The sequence below is a fragment of the Carcharodon carcharias genome, chromosome 2, assembly GCF_017639515.1.
Source record: "Carcharodon carcharias isolate sCarCar2 chromosome 2, sCarCar2.pri, whole genome shotgun sequence".
Taxonomy (NCBI): domain Eukaryota; kingdom Metazoa; phylum Chordata; class Chondrichthyes; order Lamniformes; family Lamnidae; genus Carcharodon; species Carcharodon carcharias.
This window is the reverse complement of record NC_054468.1, coordinates 104,572,250-104,596,087: the sequence shown is the minus strand read 5'-3', so window position 1 is coordinate 104,596,087 and position 23,838 is coordinate 104,572,250. Positions and strand designations below refer to the sequence as shown.

The following is a 23,838-nucleotide window of genomic DNA, read 5'->3' as shown; positions in this document are numbered from 1 at the left end:
AAGAAAAGAGTTGACGTTTCAAGTCCTCATGACCCTTCGACGGAACTTGAGTTCGAGTCCAAGAAAGAGTTGAAGTATAAGCTGGTTTAAGGTGTGTGCGTGGGGGGTGGAGAGAGAGAGAGAGAGAGAGAGAGAGAAGTGGAGTGGGGGTGTGGTTGTAGGGACAAACAAGCAGTGATAGAAGCAGATCATCAAAAGATGTCAACAACAATAGTACAAAAGAACACATAGGTGTAAAGTTAAAGTTGGTGATATTATCTAAACCAATGTGCTAATTAAGAATGGATGGTAGGGCACTCAAGGTATAGCTCTAGTGGGGGTGGGGAGAGCATAAAAGATTTTTTTAAAAATTTTTTTTAAATAATGGAAATAGGTGGGAAAAGGAAAATCTTTATAATTTATTGGAAAAAAAAAGGAAGGGGGAAACAGAAAGGGGATGGGGGAGGGAGCTCACGACCTAAAGTTGTTGAATTCAATATTCAGTCCGGAAGGCTGTAAAGCGCCTAGTCGGAAGATGAGGTGTTGTTCCTCCAGTTTGCGTTGGGCTTCACTGGAACAATGCAGCAAGCCAAGGACAGACATGTGGGCAAGAGAGCAGGGTGGAGTGTTAAAATGGCAAGCGACAGGGAGGTTTGGGTCATTCTTGCGGACAGACCGCAGGTGTTCTGCAAAGTGGTCACCCAGTTTACGTTTGGTCTCTCCAATGTAAAGGAGACCACATTGGGAGCAATGAATGCAGTAAACAAAGTTGGGGGAAATGCAAGTGAAATGCCGCTTCACTTGAAAGGAGTGTTTGGGTCCTTGGACGGTGAGGAGAGAGGAAGTGAAGGGGCAGGTGTTGCATCTTTTGCGTGGGCATGGGGTGGTGCCATAGGAGGGGGTTGAGGAGTAGGGGGTGATGGAGGAGCGGACCAGGGTGTCCCGGAGGGAGCGATCCCTACGGAATGCCGATAAGGGGGGTGAAGGGAAGATGTGTTTGGTGGTGGCATCATGCTGGAGTTGGCGGAAATGGCGGAGGATGATCCTTTGAATGCGGAGACTGGTGGGGTGATAAGTGAGGACAAGGGGGACCCTATCATGTTTCTGGGAGGGAGGAGAAGGCGTGAGGGTGGATGCGCGGGAGATGGGCCGGACACGGTTGAGGGCCCTGTCAACGACCGTGGGTGGAAAACCTCGGTTAAGGAAGGAGGAGGACATGTCAGAGGAACTGTTTTTGAAGGTAGCATCATCGGAACAGATGCGACGGAGGCGAAGGAACTGAGAGAATGGGATGGAGTCCTTACAGGAAGCGGGGTGTGAGGAGCTGTAGTCGAGATAGCTGTGGGAGTCGGTGGGTTTGTAATGGATATTGGTGGACAGTCTATCATCAGAGATTGAGACAGAAAGCTCAAGGAAGGGAAGGGAAGTGTCAGAGATGGACCACGTGAAAATGATGGAGGGGTGGAGATTGGAAGCAAAATTAATAGCTTCTTCCTCGAACAGAGGCCCGAACAATCCCCATCCACCACTACTCTCCTCCGTCTGGCTGAACTTGTTCTCACGCTGAACAATTTCTCCTTCAACTCCTCTCACTTCCTCCAAATAAAAGGTGTGGCTATGGGTACCCGCATGGGCCCCAGCTATGCTTGTCTCTTTATGGGGTATGTGGAACATTCCTTGTTCCAGTCCTACTCTGGCCCCCTTCCACAACTCTTTCTCCGGTACATCGATGATTACTTCAGTGCCGCTTCATGCTCTCGTCGGGACTTGGAAAAATTTATTAATTTTGCTTCCAATCTCCACCCCTCCATCATTTTCATGTGGTCCATCTCTGACACTTCCCTTCCTTGACCTCTCTGTCTCAATCTCTGGTGATAGACTGTCCACCAATATCCATTACAAACCCACCGACTCCCACAGCTATCTCGACTACAGCTCCTCACACCCCGCGTCCTGTAAGGACTCCATCCCATTCTCTCAGTTCCTTCGCCTCCGTTGCATCTGTTCCGATGATGCAACCTTCAAAAACAGTTCCTCTGACATGTCCTCCTTCTTCCTTAACCGAGGTTTTCCACCCACAGTCGTTGACAGGGCCCTCAACCGTGTCCGGCCCATCCCCCGCGCATCCGCCCTCACGCCTTCTCCTCCCTCCCAGAAACATGATAGGGTCCCCCTTGTCCTCACTTATCACCCCACCAGTCTCCGCATTCAAAGGATCATCCTCCGCCATTTCCGCCAACTCCAGCATGATGCCACCACCAAACACATCTTCCCTTCACCCCCCCCATTGGCATTCTGTAGGGATCGCTCCCTCCGGGACACCCTGGTCCGCTCCTCCATCACCCCCTACTCCTCAACCCCCTCCTATGGCACCACCCCATGCCCACGCAAAAGATGCAACACCTGCCCCTTCACTTCTTCTCTCCTCACCGTCCAAGGACCCAAACACTCCTTTCAAGTGAAGCAGCATTTCACTTGCATTTCCCCCAACTTAGTCTACTGCATTCGTTGCTCCCAATGTGGTCTCCTTTACATTGGAGAGACCAAACGTAAACTGGGCGACCGCTTTGCAGAACACCTGCGGTCTGTCCGCAAGAATGACCCAAACCTCCCTGTCGCTTGCCATTTTAACACTCCACCCTGCTCTCTTGCCCACATGTCTGTCCTTGGCTTGCTGCATTGTTCCAGTGAAGCCCAACGCAAACTGGAGGAACAACACCTCATCTTCCGACTAGGCGCTTTACAGCCTTCCGGACTGAATATTGAATTCAACAACTTTAGGTCGTGAGCTCCCTCCCCCATCCCCACCCCCTTTCTGTTTCCCCCTTCCTTTTTTTTTCCAATAAATTATAAAGATTTTCCTTTTCCCACCTATTTCCATTATTTTTTAAAAAAAAATTTTTTTTTTTTAAATTTTTTAAAAATCTTTTATGCTCTCCCCACCCCCACTAGAGCTGTACCTTGAGTGCCCTACCATCCATTCTTAATTAGCAAATAGGCGTTAAAGTTAAAGATATTATCTAAACCAATGTGTTCTTTTGTACTACTGTTGTTGACATCTTTTGATGATCTGCTTCTATCACTGCTTGTTTGTCCCTACAACCACACCCCCACTCCACTTCTCTCCCTCTCTCTCTCTCTCTCTCTCTGCCCCCCACACACACACCTTAAACCAGCTTATATCTCAACTCTTTCTTGGACTCGAACTCAAGTTCTTTCGAAGGGTCATGAGGACTCGAAACGTCAACTCTTTTCTTCTCCGCCGATGCTGCCAGACCTGCTGAGTTTTTCCAGGTAATTCTGTTTTTGTTTCTGTTTGAAAAGTGCTTAACAGACCCGACCGAGCACTTTGTAAAACTGGTTTGATATTACAGTGAAGTTCAGCTCCTTGCAAGGTCAAGCCCAGGCGAAATGACTCGACCAGTATGCCCTTCAAGTTCTGACCAGGTAATCAAGCCCTTAGGCTTTCCTTTCACTCCAGAGAGGAGACTTGTACTTCAATCCAGCTGACAAAGATGGAATATTTTCAACAACCAGCAAGCAATATTATAAAATTAAAAGACAAAACTTTTTCAGTTACAAAGAACAGTAAGATGAAACAAAGATATAATATGAAATGGAAAAGGAAATATGAGAAATTGTGAAGGATATAATGGACAATAATGAAGGTTTTTTTACAAGTGTATTCAGAGGAAGAGTGTGGCTAAGGGTCAAATGAGGTCCTTAAAAACAAAAGCAAGTGATATTGCAATTGAAAATCAGGAAATAGACTTGCTAAATACTTATTTTGTACTGGCCTTCATTGTAAATTAGGAGGATAAAGTGGCTGAGGAGGAACTTAAACTTAAGAAAAGGTGTTGAAGAAAAAATGAGACTAAAGAATAACACTTTTATCATATATAAAAAAAAGTCCCAAGGCGTTTCACAAGAGCCTTATAAAACAAAATATGACGCCAGGCCATGTATGGGAATATTAGGTCAGATGACGAAAAGCTGGGTCAAAGAGCTAGATTTTAAAAAGTGTCTTGAAGGAAGAAAGCAAGGTAGGGAGGTGAAGAAATGTAGAGTTGGAGTTCTAGAGTGTAATATCTCGGCAGCTGACGGCATGGCTGCCATTGGTGGAGGAGTTAAAATTGGGAATGCTGTACAGGCCAGAATTTGATGGGCTCAGGTATCTGAGGGTTGTGGGGCTGGAGGAGATCAGAGAGATAGGGAGGGATGAGGCTATGGAGGGATTTGAAAACCAGGATGAGAATTTTAAAACCATGGCTTGCTTGACCAGGAGCCAGTGTAGGTCAATGATCACAGGGGTAATAAGTGAATGGGACTTGATGCAAGTTAGGACACAGGCAACAGCATTTTAGATTCACTCAAGTTTACAGAGGGTAAAATATGGGAGACCAGCTAAGAATGCATTGGAATAGTCAAGCCTAAAGGTAACAAAGGAAATAAAGCTAGACAAATCTCCATGTTCTAATGGGTACCATCCCAGGTTATTAAAAGAAGTAGGCAAGGAAATTCTAATACTCTAGTCATACCTTTCAAAGCTCGCCTATTTCAAGAATTGCTTGGATTGAAAATTGCAGTCACTACACTATAAGAAAGATAAAAGGGACAAACTGAGAAATGATAAAGACTAGTATCTGTTGTGGACGAATTATGATACTCTTAGGGGCAGAGTGGCTGAACGCTTAGGCAAATTTGAACTGAGCACAAAGAGCCAACATTGATTTGTAATGGGTAAGTCATGTCTAACAAGCCTAGTTGAATTTTTTGAGGAGGTAACTAATGTAGTAAATAAGGAACTGTCTATGGGTGTTATTTATATGGACTTCTGGAAGACATTCAAAAAGGATTCACATAAGAGACTTAACAAAATTGAGACCAGGAACGGGTAGGGAATAAGTTGAGAGGTTTGAGACAGGGTAGAGATAATGGGTCTGCTCTCCCAACTCGCAGGGTGTACCTATTGGTGTTCCTCAGGCACCTGTACGGGGGGGCTCAGTTTTTCACTCTACTTATAAATGAATGAAGGAACAGGGAACCCGTATATCCAAGTTTGCTAATGACACCAATTTAGGTGGCACAGTAGAGAGTGGAGATGGGAATAAAAAGTTGCGAAAGGACATCGTAGATAAGTAAGTAGGGAAAACAATGGCAGATGGCATTCAAAATAAAGTGAGGTCTTCTACTTTGTACTGAAGAAAGGTAGATCAGAGTATTTTCTAAATGACAAGAAGTTAGGAAAATGATTTAGGGGTTCAGTACAGAAATCATTAAAAGACTAATGGAATGTTGCCCTTTATCTTGAAGGAACTGAAAGCAAAAGGGTAGAAATTATCTTGTTAGAGTTCTTGTTAGACCCCATTTAAGAGTACTGCATTCAGTTGTGGGCATCGCACATCAGCAAGGATATATTGGCCTTGGTTGTAGCATTGATTGACCAGAATGACAGTTGGGTGCAAAGGGTTAAATAATGAGAGCTATTTGCATAGACTAGACTTGTGTTCACTTAAGCACTGTCATTAAGTGGTTATCTAACTAAGGTGATAAAAGAAATTGAGAGGGTAGATGAAATTATTTTTTCTGGTGGAGGAATCCAGAACAAGGGGGCATAAAATTAGAGCCAGACCATTCAGGTATTATATCACACAAGAACACATGAGATAGGAGCAGTAGTAGACCACATGGCCTGTTGAGCCTGCTCCACTATTGAGTAGAATCATGGCTAATCTTAGGCTTCAACTCCACTTTCCTGCCCACTGCTCATATTCCTTCATTCCCTGAAAGACTAAAAATTGTATCTATCCCAATCTTAAATATAATCAATAATGGAGTATCATTCATTCCCACCTTTTGTTTATGTACAACATGTCAAAGTATTTCTTCGCACAAAAGGTAGTGGAAATTGTTGAAAAAAGGAACAAGGAACCATACATGCAAGCTGCCTGGTTTGAATTTCAAACAATGCTTGGAAGTGAACTGTCAGTCACTATCAACTGGTGCATTCTCCATGAAAACACCTATACCAATCAGAGTCAACTTGCCAACCACTGAGTATCCTCTTCTCATACAGTATAAATTGTCGTTCCCTTTACATTTGGTGTTCTTGGCAAATTATCCTGATGAGTGCAAAACGAAAGCTTGAACAAAAATGTCTCTTTTCTCCAGGAGTACTCAAGTTCTGTACTACCAAACAACTATTGGTAGTGGAAATCTGAATTTCCTCCCCCACAAAAAAAACTGTTGAGGCTAGGTCAGTGAAATGAAAATTTCCAAACTGTGATTTTTGTTTGACAAGGAGGTTAAGGATTATGGAACCAAGGCAGGCAGATGGAGTTAAGATGCAGATCCATCAATGAATTAGATCATGGCTGAACAGGCTTTGAGAGGTTGAATGACCTACTCCTGATCATGTGTTCCTGTAACCAGTAAATTATCACTAAATTTTTTTTATTAATTATAATAATATGAGCCTGCTGGTCTCTTCCCCCAAGTAAACATCCACTATTTTGATGGGATCATGGGGACCTATCAAGGTTTTTGGGGACATGGTGAAGATTTTGGCAGAAACTGGAGTACTGTAGGCCAAATAAGAATGATTCTATTTGGAGCTCTAGGATCAACATCCAGAATGGAATGGATCCCAGTCATCACTTCCTAAATGAAAACTGCTCAATGACCTGTTCTAAGTACTGGTGAGTACATGTAGAGCCAAGTCCATGGCACCAGGGTGGCTCAGCTGTAAGGGTGGGGGAGGAAGAAGGGTGGGAGAGCAATAGTGGTCGGGGATTCAATAGTGAAGGGAACAGACAGGCGCTTCTGCAGCTGTAGACTTGACTCTAGGATAGTATGTTGCCTTTCTGGTCAAGGGTGTCACTGAGCAGCTCCAGGACATTCTGACGGGAGACGGTGAACAATCAGAGGTCGTGGTCCATATCAGCACCAATGACATTGGCAGAAAAAGGGATGAGGTCCTGAAGGCTGAGTTTCAGGAACTAAGAGTGAGATTGAAACCTCCTTTAAAAAAAATCCTACCTCTTTGAACTGTTGGTCACCTGTCTTAATGCTTCTTTATCTGACTTGGTGTCAACCTTTGGTAATGTTCCTGTGAAATGCCTGGGAATGCTTTACCACATTAACTGTGCTGTTGAAACGCAAGTTGCTAAATACTGGGGTCATCAACCTCGGCCATATTTCGCGTTTGATTTTCCATATTATTCTTATATCCAACTAAATTTGTGAGCATAATGTTTTCAAAAAGTTATAATGCCATGATTATAACTGAGTTCATGTACATTATAGACTTACGCTGTATCATATCCTGTTTCAAGAATTACGGGGTTCACTTACGTTTTTGGCTGCAGGTGAACTTATACATGGAGTTGGAGGTCCACAACCCTGGTGGCTGTCCTGCAGCAATTTAACACTGGGAGCAGCATTAATTGCTTTAAGATGAGACTTCCGCCCCTTTCTCAGGAGAAATGCCAGTTTAGAAAGTTGCTGGCCAATCAGATGACTGGCAGCTTTGCAGTCCCAGCAGTGCCTGCTGGTGTGGTGGCCACTGCTGGGACTTAGGCAATCACACCATGCCATGGAGCCCAGTTAATTTTGGGGGTAGGAGGATGGGGAGCTGGGTTCAAGAAGCCAGGGGGAGGGGTTAAAGAGAGAATGACTTTGGGTGGAGGAGAAGGTACCGCCAATAGGCCCACGGGGCGCCAGGAGGAGGTTACCCCACAACCACCCGATACCAACTAAAACTGCCAGGCTTCTTACATGGTGTGGGACTACCCCCGCTGCAAGTAAAATACCAGTGGTGGCAGGATGAGGCCCTTAAATGGCCAATAGGCTGGCGCGCCATCTGATGTCTCCCCCACCCTATGTAAAATTTCAGACCGGTTGGGTGTGGACAGTTAGGCAGCAGGAAGGCCCCCTGCTGGATTTTACGAGCCCCTCCCCTGCCTTCAAACCTATTGGCACGGAAACATAAAATCCAACCTTTAGTGCCTGGAGTTTCAACCAGTACTCGATCTTTTCTAAACTCCTTTCTTGAGGGTGGCAATGGGGAGGGAGTTGCTGGTCAGACATTGAGACAGTAGGGGAAGTTTGGGCACCACAATGGTGGGTTGGGGGCATTGCTGAATTTGGACATAGCGATAGGATTGGGGAAGGGATGACATCTGAGGTGATGGTGGGGGGTTGTATATAGAGAGAGAGAGAGGCGCCATGATTGGCAGAGGGGATGCTAAAGACATCAGTGGCTGGGAGAATGCTCCTGACTCAAAGAATACTGGAGAAGGGTACATAACAGGGAGCTGCCAACTCTTGCCACCTTTTCCCTGCTCAAAGCCCTATTTAAATATGTTAACTACACCACAAAACTAATCTTCCTAAAAACAGCAACAGGCGTTTGAACTGCAGGTTAAGTCTCTTACATTTAATGGTCTAAATCTCTGCTGTTATACATATTATAGATTCTTATTTTAAATATTATCAATGTTCTAGCATGACTTATAGGTAACATACATAGAATGAATTGGCTTGATGAGGCAATTTGTCCTTTCCTGATTTGTGCTTGCTTTTGTGTACTCTTGCAGAATACAAGTCTGATGAATGTTAGAAATTGTGTGTTGCAGTCAGTAATGAACTTAAATTTCTTGATGTAAGAATGAGCATTTAACTGTGTACAGCGTTTTAACTGTTAAGGTGTTCAATATGTTTCAGGTCCCATTTTTTGGTCCTCTCTTTGACGGAGCCATTGTGAATGAAAAACTTCTGCCAAGTCTCGTCCGTGCCACAGGCATCAATGCCAGTCGAGCTGTGAAGTCGCTCATTCCCCTCTACCAGAGCTTGTATCCTTTTCCTTCTGATACAGTATGCTCTTCATGAAAGCTTTGTTTATTTCCACAAATCTTATTTAGTTCACTTTGCTGGTCAAATAATGACATTCCTGTTGGAATGATGGCCACTGACATGTGGCTACTTATTCATTCTTCATTCTATGTCAACCAATCAAAGTAGACTTAAATCATTCAGTAATTTGAACATCACATTTCTTACACTGATTCTGGCATCATCCTATGACTATTCAAATCTTAGATATTAAGATCTCATTGTTTTAATTTATTCGATTGTGTGCCCCTTTGCTGATCGTTTATGTTTTGGTTATGATAAAGCCAATTATAAAATTGTTGTTTATGTTATAAAATTGACTAATGGAAAAGGTTTTCTATATCCTGTTTGAAGGTGGCACCAGCTCTGTATCAATCACATATCACAGAGTTCAGCAACAGTATCATACACTTATGAATGTTCTGAAAATGAAAACAAATCTATAATGATACCCAGTTTTTGTCCAAAAGTAAAATACTTCTGAAAATCTGAAACAAAAAGAAAAAATGCTGGAAAAACTCAGCTAATCTGACAGTATCTGTGTAGAGAAAGACAGAATTAAGTCCGTATGACTCGCCTCTGAAGAAGACTCATACAGACTTGAAATGTTAACTCTTGTCTTTCTCTCCACAGATGCCGTTTGGCCTGCTGGGTTTTTCCAGCATTTTCTGTTTTTGTCCCAGTTTTTGTCTGTCGAGACTGTTTTGATTGGTCAACTTAAGCATTGTGTTTGATGGTGCATTTATTTGGTGGGCAGTGCCTGGGTACATTCAGTATCCAAATGTCACAGTAAAGTTTTAAAATACATTGAAACATCTCCAGTCCAGAAACCTATTGATCGCAAACATCACTTGTCCAGGAATTGTTTGAACAGACCCTCGATGTCATCGGCATTATTTTAATACGGTACTTTGGGAGCAGAAACATGGAATATACAGTCTTTGGATAAGTAAAACAATTTTTATTACTGCTTTATAATGTTTTATCACTATCCTATGTATCAAGTAAATGTTTATATCTACAGCGCTTTCTGGTTTACACATTTGTGGTTAGATATTCTAATGTTATTCTATAATCCAGAAGATTCCAAAATCCAGAAATGACTTGGTCCTAAGAATTTTGGACTGGAGAGGGTATAGTGTATCTAATTAACACATCTCACAGGTGCAGAACAAGATCACCAAACATAAAGCACTCTACAAGAGTGGGGAGGGGTTTGGGACAGCTTGGGAGAGAGGGAGGATAACGTGGGGTGGTGTAAGGAAGGTATATAATAGGGGATCAGGATAGAATGGGAAGAAGGGATGGGATGATATGAGGGGATGTAAGAAATGGGATGGGTGTGGCATGGGAAGGCCGGAATGACGTGGGGTGGGAATTTAAAGAAATACTGTTACAATAAAGGTACTAATTTCAACGCAAATGTTTTGTGGGTTGGAAGGTAACCCAACAATGAAGTTACCCTGACTAGAGGGATTAAGTGGTGAGGGATTGGGAGGGATGGGAATGGCATGATGGGGAGGATGGGGTCAGTTTCGGGGTGGGGGAGAATGGTGAGACTGCAAATAGCATGGAGTGGGGAATGGCCTGGTGTGGGAGGTATGCAGTGAAGATGGGACGGATGGATAGAGGATGGCTTAGGAAGAAGTTGTGGGATGGGGAATGGAATGGGAGTGATCTGAGAGGGATGAAAGAATGGGATGGTTATGGTATGGGAAGAATGGAATGACATGGGATAGGGTCTTTAAAAAAAAAACAGTTGCAATAAAGATACTAATTGCACCACAAATGTTTTACGGATCTCTGCTAATATTTTAAAAACTACTTGTTGATGCTCTAAGGACTTGCATTTGATAATTTGCATTGTCTCCTGAGTTGATCAGAAAATGACCCTGTAAACATGTTCATGGGGGTGGGGGGTGTGGGTAATGACTGAAAGTGAAAAGAAATACATGGTTGAAGCTAATATATTTACTGAGGGCAACATGTACGTTCCTGGGCTTGACTGAAACTCAGTTCCCAATAATAATTTATTGAACTGAAATAATTAATGGAAAGAATAATGGGCCATTTTGATACTGTCTTAGTAGTGGAACTCTTAAGAATCATTTCATTACACCAGAGATACTCTTGAACATCTACTGACTACTTTATTTACTGTGTAATGCAACACACTGTATGAAGGACTGTGTTACACATAGTCTGCCTATCAAAAAATCCAAAGGAAGAATTTAAGCACAGAAAATTAAATAACCCCTGTACAGTACACACATAGGGCAGTTTTTGACATCTACTTGTAGATTAGTCGAGTTCAGTAAACAAATTCTGTACGGTATACCTTGCCCTTTTCATAATCCGTCTGTGAATAAAACACTCCCTCATTCTGACAGCTTTTATTGCTAGAACTGTAAACTCCGATTACATCTGCACTTGACAGTCAGATTAAGGAGAATTTAATCAGCAGAGGAGATTAATTTGCATCTCAATTGGAGAGAGGTGGGAGGAAAAAGATTGCACTGTGCAACCAGCAGGTTGCAGAAGAAATCTGATAAGGCACAATGCCTACTAGCAGTGAATACTCCAGCTGAGTGGAGGACAATATCAGAGGATGTGTTACCACAGCAACCTAAAGGTTCGTTGCTCTTTGTTTAGCCTAGGGTGTGCTTTGCAGTCATTTGGTCAAAAAGACAGTGTCGACCATTGTTAAAATTATGGGGATATAGATCTGTTTTTGTTTTTAATCAAGCATAACACCAGAAGGTTGCATTTGTAAAGTATATTAAGTGGACAATGCAGATCTAAGTTTGCAATAGCCAAATCAATTTTGCAAATCTATAGTAAATATAATTTTCTTGTAAAAGAAATTCCGCTATGGTAGCTATTTAGTAGTTCTCAAATATACAATGTAAATAAGTTACTTCCTTTATGCTGAATCTTCATTGTTTTAGCTTCTTGTAATCATAATGAAGGTAACACGAAATTGATGCTTTGGAAAAGATTTTGTTTGTTCAGATACAATGAGTCTTTAGGAAACAAGTCCCAACTAATCAGTGTAATAATTAGCACCACAATGCTTTTGAGTCAAATAGAAGAAGAAACTTGTTGCAGTGAAGCTTAAATACTTTTTTTTATATCGCATCAAGCAGAAGATATAGCTTCACATTATGCATACACGTGTTTTTATTCCAGTGAAATTTCATTTCAATGAATTGTGAAGAGCAGACCTGGTTTTCTGCTTTTCTTTTCCCAATTGTTTAAATTTGATTGAAACAGGCCTACTAAGCTATGTGTGTGGGTGTGTGCCTTTCAAATATGAACATTTTTAATTGGCTATTCACTGGCATTTATACTGTAGCTGAATCATATAGCTACTTATGCAAGATTGTGTCTTTCAGTGCAAACTACAGGTACATTGCAAACCTCACTGATGTATGGTCAAGCATTTTATACTAAACCTTTTGCATTTTGTGGTCACCTAGAAGTACACAAAGCTTTAAAAACCTCTTCTGCCAAGTTTATAATAGCAGTGTAAGAGTGCAAGCACTATTGTACCCATTCTACCACTGATCAGTTGCATTTATGACAATAGTTAAAACCAGTTATTTATCTGAGGACAACAGTTATAAAGTTTGTAATTTTAAAATGGTAATAATCCCTTGTATCTTGGGTTGGAGAGAAATATTTTAATCAATTTGTAACCCTTAAAGCACTAGTCCTAGTATTGATTTTGCTCCTGTTCAGCATTAAGTTCTGTTTAATTCAGCACTTTATGAACTAAAACAACTGGAATGTGTCTACTTAGAACAGAAGGTTGTTTTGAAAAAAAAAGATGCTGCATACATTTGACATAAGTATTGAAAGTGGCAAAATAGTTCAAAACATCAGTGAAGGCTCCTGCAAAAAAATCTATTCTAGCCAACCTTTAAGTGAAGGCATAATGTTGTTCTTTACTGTTAGGGGATATCTGGAATTGTTTTTTCACTTGTTTGATTTTGTTGTACAACATGGTTTAGTAATTAACACAGGCTGTATAAAAAAGGATTTACAAGTGGCATGTCATTTGAATTATTAGCAGTGAGATTGTTACTCTTAAGTTCTTTTTAAATTGTCAGTCTGTTCAGCTGCTTTACTATGGCATGTCTTACATATAAATTATTAAAACTGAAACATCTGTTATCATTCTATATTTATATGATCTAATTAGATTTCTCTTGAATTTTATGTTGGTGGTTCCTTCTAAGCACAATATAAAGATATAAATTAGAATGAAGCTGCTGTGGAGACGATAGCATTTGGAAATTCCCGCTACAGGTCCCACATCAGACACAAGTGCAACCACATGCTGTCACAGTCTGCTGAGCGGCATTTATTGTGCACTGCCATCCAAGAGCAAGGTCCATCAGGGAATGCGCCTGCTTTTGTTCCTGAACCAAAGGCTTGAGGTTGGATCCCCAGTGGCAGAACTCAAGCATCTGAACTATTATCATAGGAAAGCAGGTGCAACATTTGGCACTGGCCATCAGAAAGCACTGAATTCTGCAGCCAGTTCTACAGAAGAACCAGAACACAAATACTGTTTCCATATGAATAATCATTTCCTATTAACTGAATAATCTACTTGTCATAAATTTGCACGTTCTTATCTGCTGTGTACTTTTAATGTTGAAGTTCCTGCACAACAAACATGTATTTACTACCATCAACTTGCAGTAGAGGATTACACTAGAAAAGAAAAAGTTGTACAGCACATACATGAACTGGCTGCAAACATACTTATCTATACAAACTTTGAAGGGGGAAAATAAGAGAGGAAGGGACTCAGTAAATTCTGTTGTGTGTTCATGCTGAGAGTACTGAATGTGATAGTACAGTGCTTTGATGGGCCAAATGTCGAGGAATGGAAAGAAACAGATTTGATTCACACATTTTAGTGAGGTAAACTGCTGGGTTAAATGTGGGGAGCCTGTCCACATATAGGTTGAGGACAGAAGAAATCACGTGAATCATTATTAATTGGTTGCTGTTCAGCTGCAAGTCGGTCAGCAGAAACCAAGTATTGGTGAAGGTTGGACAGTAGATTATCTGTCCCCTCAGCTACAGGAAGCATATAAAAGAATAATAGCATTTCACATTCTTGAACATATTTTTACAAAGTGTGGCTAATGTGAGCTTAGGAAAAAGTTAATTTGGGATCATATTTTCATCTGAATTTTAGTGAAAATGTCTCCTGTTTTAGTAATCACGCCAACATTTTTCTAACATTGGCTTTTTAAAATGCTAATCTGTTCACTTAAGTTGAGTTGATGGTATTTTCCTAATGTCATGAAATTTGAATTAATACACAAACTAATAATCATTTAACAAAGCCTTCTCCAAATATTTTGGCCTGCCAGTGAAAAATGACCTTGTAAAAATTTCTCAAAAAAAAATATACATAACTTACAATGCTCCACATCCCAGTGAATAATAATCCAAGTCATCCCAGCTTTTGGAGGTCAGAAAAAAATGAGAGTTTTAAAATGTTTTGATGCTGACGCACATGATGTGTGATCCTCCACATATAGGAATACGTATAAAACATACGTTAGTTCTTTTATGTTCATTCCTAGGAATTAGAAATGTCTTGTGAAGAGAAATTGTAATCTCTGAGTAATCATTAGCCTTTATTAAGTCTTTTGAATTTTTTTAGACATGTTCATGAAATTGCATGAAATGATTTTTGTTATCTAGCAATTTCAAGAGTTCCTGAACTCGTAAGAAGCAATGCAGAACCTTAGACATCTCTTAGATGGGTTTGAAGGGGCCCTTCTCGTAAGCTTCATTTTTTCCCTGTCCTCTCCTTCCTACCCATAATAAAAACCAAACAGAAGTCAAGTTCCCTCCAAGCCACACACCATCCTAACTTGGAATTATATCACCATTCCTTCACTCTCACTGGGTCAAAATCCTGGAGGTCCCTAACAACACTGGGTGTCCCTACACCAAATGAACTGGAGCTGTTCAAGAAGGCAACACCCCACCATCTTCTCAAGGACAATTAGGACTTGACAACAAATGCTGACCTAGCCAGCGACAACCACATCCCATGAAAACATTTTTTTAAAATTACTTTATTTACTCATGTAAAAGTTGAATTTTTGAGACCAATCTTTTAGGCAATAAAATTTTAATGGGTCAGCTTTTACACGGGTAATGTTTTTGAGGGGCTTAGTTTCAACTAAAACACACCAGCCTGGTAGACCTAACATGGCTCGCCGGAGAATCCACAAGATAATGGGGGAAGCAGCATCCACACCAGCTGTTTAACTCTCTGTTCTGTGTCTCTGTCCCACACCCCAGCCCCAGGCAGGAGCAGGCTCTGTCAAGAGTCTGTGGTAGTGGGATTGGGTGTAGGATCCACCCATGGAAGGACAACTCTTCCCCTCGTGCATGAGGAGTGGCACCTTTTCCTCAAGGAATTTGGAGGGAAGGAGACTTCTATGTCAGATGAGGTGTCCGGCCCTGAGCCTGGCCTTAGGATTTACAAGTACCACAAAGTGGGCACGACCCCAGACTCAGGTGTACTTGGGAGAATCGCAACCTAAGCTACTCGCAGGCACAGGGACATGTGGGTTTGCTCAAGGGCACTGGAACGCATACTGGTCTGCTTGCAGGTCAGTTTGCATTGTCTAGGGGGCTCGCTTCGATGTTCTTGGCTTTTTGCCATGTAGACTCCACACCCATGCTCGATGCTGACTACATGCCCAAGGGTTCAGATGGTGAAGTGGGGGGTGGTGTTGCAGTGCCATCCTCAGCTGCCAGGGTGGTTTGTGCTGCCAAGGAGGCAGGACAGTCCTTTCAAACATGCCCCACCTCCCTACGTGACCCACCTAGAGGGCTTGGTGTACCGCCCAATTGGTCTTCAGTAAGAACACAGCCTTCCCATACATTTTTGAGGCGATGACAATGGCTGAGAGGCCAACAAACCCAGCCCCGGCCTCTCATGCCTCGATCGTCATGTTAGAATTAATATAGCTCTTCACCCCATGCTTTTTGGTGGTTAGCATTAATGGTGATGGGGCTATAGGAGCAGGGGGAGTAGGAGAGGCAGCTACTCCCACATACGTCCTAGCAGACCCTGCCATTGGCAAAGATGGAGTTGCCATTGGAGTTTAGCAAGGCACACCCACCCCAAGTCCCCAGTTTGATGACATGCTTGGGCCGCACAGACATGCACCAAGGGAAAATGAAAACACGCCCATCCCTAGAATCAGATGGAAAAGTGGGCTCCTCCCTTGGATAACAATAGCAATTGCTGAGGAGACTGCAGGTCAAAATGATCTCCTCAAAGATAGAGAGACGGAAAGAGGATGGTTAAAGGGTGGTTGATGCAGGAGTGCACTTTGCAGATTGTCAAAGTCTCTGGTGGCTTTCCTGATAGGGGGAGGAGATGTCTGTAGGACAGCCAGAACTATCCAAGCACAGTCCTCCACCAGGTTTTAACAATGAGATTAAAGAAAATCTTCACCCTGGCAGCTCCAGTTGCCCTGAGCTAGGCAAGGAGGGAGGGTGGGGTTTATTAACATGCACAGCTTAGGCAATTTGCAGCAGCGCACACACAACCCACCTCACAATCTCCCAGTCTGTCTCCATTGTTCCCCACATCCTGCAGCAACAGTCCTTAGCAAAAGTACCGCAAGCACTCACCTCTTGATTTAAGTTTTATTGTTATTTCTCTCTCTCCTCAGAGCAGATGTTATTTCTACTGGTTGTTGCTTCCTCCGCCTTCTCCTCCTCTCCCCCTCCCAATACGGGGAGTCAGCAACACACCAGTCCTCCCTTGCAGGCAGACTTTCTCTTTCCTCTCCTTTGGGCCCTGGGCCCCTGGTTCCAGGCTGCAGCAGCAATGCCTAGCCCCTCTTTCCAACAATTTACAATCAGCTGTGCTACAGCCCAGAAAGCCTGTTGGTATAAAAAAAATGACCGTGGAACCCAAAATCTTCTTTCCACTCTTAGTTTTATTTAATCAGCATTCACTTTTCACTTGGTGCAGAGATGCACATCACATGTACGTACTTAAGCACACAAATGAATTCCCAGTTAATGCCCAGCACTTGTAAAGAATTAAACACAATTAATATACAATCAACAGTCTTGTTCCAGCAACCTTCAAATGTCTGCCACTACCTGACGCAAGGCCATGAGTCTTCTGAGATAGTTGTTCCGCCCTGGCAAGGAAGCTTATCCTTGTTATGTTCTTGTGTTTGATGTCAACCTACCAATCATACACAAGGATTTGCGAAAGAATAATGTGGGTTCTCTATTTGAAGATAAGATTATATACAGATTTACTAGGAAGCTATGTACAGTAGAGAGTTGAAAAATTGTATTTTCAAAAATAAAGAGGCATAGCCTCATGACACTCCCTATCACAAAAAATGAAATGAGATTCATTCTCATTTCATTATAAGGTAAAAAAACACAAAACAACAAAAAAAAACACATTCACCCCTATTCACTCTCTTAGCCCTGGTCTGGATTACCCCATTCATTCTAACTGGGTCTAAGTTCCGGACAGGGCGTCCACAATCACATTCGATCTCCCTGTAATATGGGTGATTTTTAAGTGACATGTTTGGCAAAACAAACTCCCACAGAATCGCATTACATTCTGAGTTTTGAATTTCTCTATGAAGGTCAAAATGTTGTGGTTGGTTTAGACTGTGACCTCTCTTTATCCATTTATGGCAAGTGTTTGAGAGGCAGTAATAAACCTGGGGTTTCTTTATCTACAGTGGAATACAGTTTCTGATGTTTGTTCAGTTTTTTTTTGGAGAAATATCCAATTGGTCTATCTATTCTTGATTCACCCTCCTGAAGGAGGACAGCCCCTACACCGAGGTCACTAGCATCAATGGCTACTTTAAATGTTTGGCTAAAGTCTGGATCTGCCAGCATTGGGTCATTTATTAAAATGGCTTTCAGCTTCTCGAAAGCTGCCTGGCATTTATTGGTCCGTACTACTTTTGCTTTTTTCTGGAGTAGGTCTGTCAGTGGGGCAGCTACAGTGTGGAAGTTTGGGATGAACTTGGAGTAGAGCCATCACCTCCCTAAAAACCGCATGGTTACATGGTTAAGTGTCCTTTGATTGTTCTTGAAGCATAGATTTTAAACACTACAGCTGATTTAGGTTAGCCGCGTTCTTGGATGTGATCAAATGTAGATGTTGCAATTATTATGAGATCTCGGTTCGTTGGTAGGCTTGTGGTAGAGTTGGTTTCTCGAACTGGGTGACATGCTTGTTTCAAAAGAAAGAGAGGACAGCTCGCAGCCTGAGTCACTTGCAATCTCTCTCTAGTGGCTGAGCATCCTTGCGTTGAAATACTTCACCCGTCATGTATTCCAAGAGGTTTTGGGTGTGCCTGTCTGTGGCAGCCATTGTTTCAATATCCAGTGCGTTACATTTTTACTGTTCATTCCTTAGATAGTTATGCGTTTCGATGGGTGTCTGGGTTGGGTTATAGGAAATGTCTCTCTTGTCTCATACCCCCCACCCCACCCCACCGAGGGTGATTTTGTTTCTCACCTTCACCTTGGAATGTGGCCTGCATTTTAAGCAGTTTGCTGTGACTTGGCTCAAGTTGCAAAAGTTCCTGTCAATTGGAAGTTGAAAATTCATCTTTTCAAAAATAAAGCGGCATAGCTTCATGACAAGTGTTAAAACTTGCTCGACAAATATTGATATTCACCCAACGACTGGGAATTTCCTGGAAAGTTTCAGAGCAACTATGACAAAAGAGTGAATTTACGCCTTGTTTATTATTAAGGTTTTACTCTAAAACATGACTCGCTCTCTCAAATTCTGGCCATGGTGGTACACAAATATCTGCAATCATTTGCACAGTTCCAGAGCAACATCTACTTAAGTTCCACTTAACTTATTAACATAGGCCCAACTCTATACAATGGACAAGAGAGTGAAATTTTCCCACATTGACAGCAATTCCAAACAGATATAAATACGCACTTAATAACCCAAAGTCACTATTTTTGTTTGTATCAAGCCTTTTTTATTTCAGCTTATTTTGTATATCTTTGAATGTTTTATATGACATCAGAATGTGTTAATAACGAACAGAAATGCTTTTGCAATTTCACTTTCTTAAAAAATGCTCAGCTTAACCCACATAAATTATAATTTGATAATTTCAAAATTTAATTTTCAAAACATAAATGATATAAGGGTATATGTTCTTATTTTTCTCAAGCTCCAAAAGTTTACACTGATGTGCTGGTTACACTTGCATGCTTATTACATTCGGCTGTATGCTGACCAGTTTGTAAAGAAATTTTGCCATAAATAGCTGATGGCAAGATCGGCATAGAATACAGGCTAAATTTCACAAAGTTGGATTGAGGAAATTTCATCCCATGAGGCATCCTAATTCTGGTAAGGGGGATCTTTTCCTGCAAATTTCAAATTTGCAAGTAGGAAGGAGAGTTTTAAAAGTCCTGTACAAAAACAGAATTACCTGGAAAAACTCAGCAGGTCTGGCAGCATCGGCGGAGAAGAAGAGAGTTGACGTTTCGAGTCCTCATGACCCTTCAACAGAACTAGGTGAATACAAGGAGAGGGGTGAAATATAAGCTGGTTTAAGGTGTGTGGGGGCTGGGGGGGTGGTGTGGATGTAGGGACAAGCAAGCAGTGATAGGAGCAGATCATCAAAAGATGTCACAGACAAAAGAACAAAAGAACACAGGTGTTGAAGTTGGTGATATTATCTAAACGAATGTGCTAATTAAGAATGGATGGTAGGACACTCAAGGTACAGCTCTAGTGGGGGTGGGGGGAGCATAAAAGATTTAAAAATATTTAAAAATAATGGAAATAGGTGGGAAAAGAAAAATCTATATAAATTATTGGAAAAAACAAAAGGAAGGGGGAAGAAACAGAACGGGGGTGGGGATGGAAAAGGGAGCTCAAGACCTAAAGTTGTTGAATTCAATATTCAGTCTGGAAGGCTGTAAAGTGCCTAGTCGGAAGATGAGGTGCTGTTCCTCCAGTTTGCGTTGGGCATCACTGGAACAATGCAGCAAACCAAGGACAGACATGTGGGCAAGAGAGCAGGGTGGAGTGTTAAAATGGCAAGCGACAGGGAGATTTGGGTCATTCTTGCGGACAGACCACAGGTGTTCTGCAAGAGCGTAACACTCCACCCTGCTCTCTTGCCCACATGTCTGTCCTTGGCTTGCTGCATTGTTCCAGTGAAGCCCAACCAAGCTGGAGGAACAGCACCTCATCTTCCGACTAGGCACTTTACAGCCTTCCGGACTGAATATTGAATTCAACAACTTTAGGTCTTGAACTCTCTTCTTCATCCCCATTCCCTTTCTGTTTCTTCCCCCTTCCTTTTGTTTTTTCCAATAATTTATATAGATTTTTCTTTTCCCACCTATTTCCATTATTTTTAAATATTTTTAAATCTTTTATGCTCCCCCCATCCCCACTAGAGCTAAACCTTGAGTGCCCTACCATCCATTCTTAATTAGCACATTCGTTTAGATAATATCACCAACTTCAACACCTCTGTGTTCTTTTGTCTGTGACATCTTTTGATGATCTGCTCCTATCACTGCTTGCTTGTCCCTACAACCACACCACCCCCCTCCACTTCTTCCCCACACACCCCCCCCCCCCCCCCCCCCCCCCCCCCCGCCACCTTAAACCACTCTTATATTTCACCCCTCTCCTTGGATTCACCTAGTTCTGTTGAAGGGTCATGAGGACTCGAAACGTCAACTCTTCTTCTCCGCCGATGCTGCCAGACCTGCTGAGTTATTCCAGGTAATTCTGTTTTTGTTTTGGATTTCCAGCATCCGCAGTTTTTTGTTTTTATTTAAAAGTCCTGTGTTCTGTACAAATCATCAGAATGCTATTTTACTAGTGTGAAAAATGATGTTGACTGAAACAATTACACTACAAACGCCTTTGCACAAAAAAGTATGAAACTGATAAAATATAAACATTATACCTCATACAGTTTCTGTGACATTGCAGCTCATTGCTGAAAGCAGAATAATCAGTTTTGACTAATAGTGCCATCTCTGGTCACCACCTGTTACTTGCCCAGTGAGAGGTTAAAGATTTAAGTTGCCATACACACGTACAATGTCAAGCATTGTCAAGCAATAATTACATGATGGCTTGTAGATTTTTAGACTGGAGTTGGGGCAAGTCACACTTATCAGAGTACACCCCAGCGAGCACTCCAGAAGCCAGTATTACTTTTATAAAAATGTGCTGACCTTCATTTTTGTAGTACTGGTTTGCTGTCAAGGAGGATCAATAGTTTAGCAAGCTGCTTGTGCTGCTTACCCCTGTCCTCCTACCGAGTCCTATCTCCAGGCAGGAATCAATATCTTTAATCTGTTCTTCACTGTAATAAGTCACGCAAGGCAGAGCTTTTAGGTGGTCTTATATGGGTTTATGAAGACAGTTATTTCCGCTTTTGTGGATTTTGATCCTATATCGTATTTTTAGCCCAGGAATGAATCATGATGCAAATAGATCATCTGGCCATGTTTGCATTTACAATGTGTGCATTTGCTAGTTATCACTGATGTACCTTGTATTTCGTTCCTTTTTAAACATTATGTGCCTCTTTTTGAAGCCCTTTGATAAATGAGAACAAGAAGCAGAACTGCTGTTTCTGTCACAGCTTCAATATTAATGCTGCTCTATGATGATGGTAGAAAGTGCCATATAGGCTCTTGTAGCAAAGTGAGAACTGGAATCCATTGAACTGCACAGTACGTTAGTGTGCTGCTAATCAAAAGAATTCATATTTACTTTTATCTTTGTGAAGAATGCTTCTACTTGAATTGAATACATTCAGGCTACTTCACAAAAATGTTTGAAATTGACAAAATAGATCACTTTGCCTCATGAGTTTGTTTATGTGAAGTTACAACACAGAGAGTTGAAATCTGGGCTTGAGCTCCTTATCCCCAGCTTCAACTTCTGTCGTTTTTTTCTCATCTGACAAAACTTGCCTTGCCTCTATCACGTGCCACTTTGATTCTTCAGCCCATTTGACACCAATTCGTTTGCAGTTTTCTGTGCTTAAGTTCCTCCTGGGCATAGCCGCAGACCTTAGGTATCCTCCAAGCCAGCCACTACACCAGACGTTGTCTTACCAAAGCAGCAATCTGAACAGCTTCACCCTTCTTTCATAGTGATCACTTCTATCTTGTTCACCAGGAGCTAATTTCTGCAACCTACCTCTGACTTTCTCCCTCAGAACATGTTTACCTTCACGGGCAGCCTGGATGAGTCTGAGATTGTGGACCTGACAGAAATTTGGCTTATGCGTTGCTACTGTACATTGGCCTTCAGTTTGAAGGGTGTTACAGAATAGTCCTAGGCCCAGCCCTCATCAGCTGCATCATCAATGACCTTCTTTCAATCATAAGGTCAGAAGTGGAGATGTTCGCTGATGAATACGCAATGATCAGTATCATTCACAACTCAGATACAGATAAATGTAAAATACTGCAGATGCTGGAAATCAAATAAAAGCAGAAAATGCTGGAAAAACTCAGGTCTGACAGCATCTGAGAATAGAGAAACAGTTAATGTTTCAAGTCCATATTACTACTTCAGAGCTGATAGAACTCAGCTCTGAAGAAGACTCATATGGACTTAAAACGTTAACTCTGTTTCCCTACCCTCAGATACAAAAGTAGTTTGTGCCAATATGCAACAAGACCTGAACAACATTCACGATTGCAATCATAAGTGCAAATAACATTCGTGCCACCGAGTGCCGGGCAATGACTGTCTCTCACAAGTGAGAATCTAACCACTTCCCTTTGGCATCAAATTGGACATTACCATCACCGAATTCTCCACTGTCAACATCCTGGGGGTTACCATTGACCAGAAACAACTGGACTAGCCATATAAATACTGTGGCTACAAGAGCAGGCCAGAGATTGGGAATTCTGAGGCAAGCAACTCACCTCCTGACTCCCAAAGCCTGTCCACCATCTACAAGGCACAAGTCAGAAGCATAATGGAATATTCTCCACCTGCCTAGATAAGTGCAATTCCAACAACACTCAAGAAGCTCGACACCATTCAGGACAAAGTAGCCCACTTAAACAGCATCCCATCTACCAATTTAAACATTCACTCCCTCCACCATTGACGCACAGAGTAGCAATGTGTACTTATATACAAGATGCACTGCAGAAACTCACCAAGACCCCTTGGACAGCACTTTCCAAACCCACTACTCTACCACCAAGGACAAGGACAGCAGACGCATGAGAACACCACCACCTGCAAGTTCCCCTTCAATACACAAACCACCCTGACTTGGAACTATATTGCCCTTCCTTCACTGTCACGAGATCAAAGTCCTGAATCCCCCTTCCCAATAACATTATAGGTGTACCAGCACCATATGGACTGCAGCGGCTCACCACCACCTTCTCGAGCGCAATTAGGGATGGGCAACAAATGTTGCCCTTGCCAATAATGCCTAAATTCCATGAAAATAATTTTTAAAATTGCAATTATGAGAAAACTTTGCTCATTTTCCTCACCTCCCTTTGTTTGGGAATACTGAATCTAAACATTGGCAAAACAGGCCATCCTGTTTGCTTCTGGCCTTGACTTTATCAACCTGCCTAGCTGCCACTGAGGTGGAAAAAAATCGGAGTGTGGAACAGGAGGAACACAAGATGAAACACACAAGGCATCATTGACAAAGACAATGTTGAGATTTTGAGAGGTGGAAGAATATAAAAAGATGACCAGGTGGAGGGATGTAGGAATCAAGTTCCAAAGGGTAGGATCGTAATGTCTTATGGTGAATGAGAATGAGCATTGAACAAGGAGTCCAGTATCGGAATGGAAAGCAAATGATGTACAGTTATGTAAGGTAAATTGTGGTGGGGCCAAGGAGAATTTTGATAATAAGG

General features: G+C 42.0%; 1 protein-coding gene across 4 annotated transcripts in view; it reads left to right on the top strand.

The window, feature by feature from the left end:
• The window catches only part of ralgapa2 (Ral GTPase activating protein catalytic subunit alpha 2), a 554,472-nt gene that overhangs the window by 367,207 nt on the left and 163,427 nt on the right, over positions 1–23,838 (top strand). For all 4 annotated transcript variants that reach the window (XR_005942422.1, XR_005942420.1, XR_005942421.1 and 1 more), the window contains exon 38: positions 8,704–8,831. Coding sequence is in view for 1 of the 4 variants with exons in the window: in XM_041183014.1 (XP_041038948.1) it covers positions 8,704–8,831 (128 nt within the window). In the remaining 3 variants the exon portion in view is untranslated. The remainder of the gene's footprint in view (positions 1–8,703; positions 8,832–23,838) is intronic.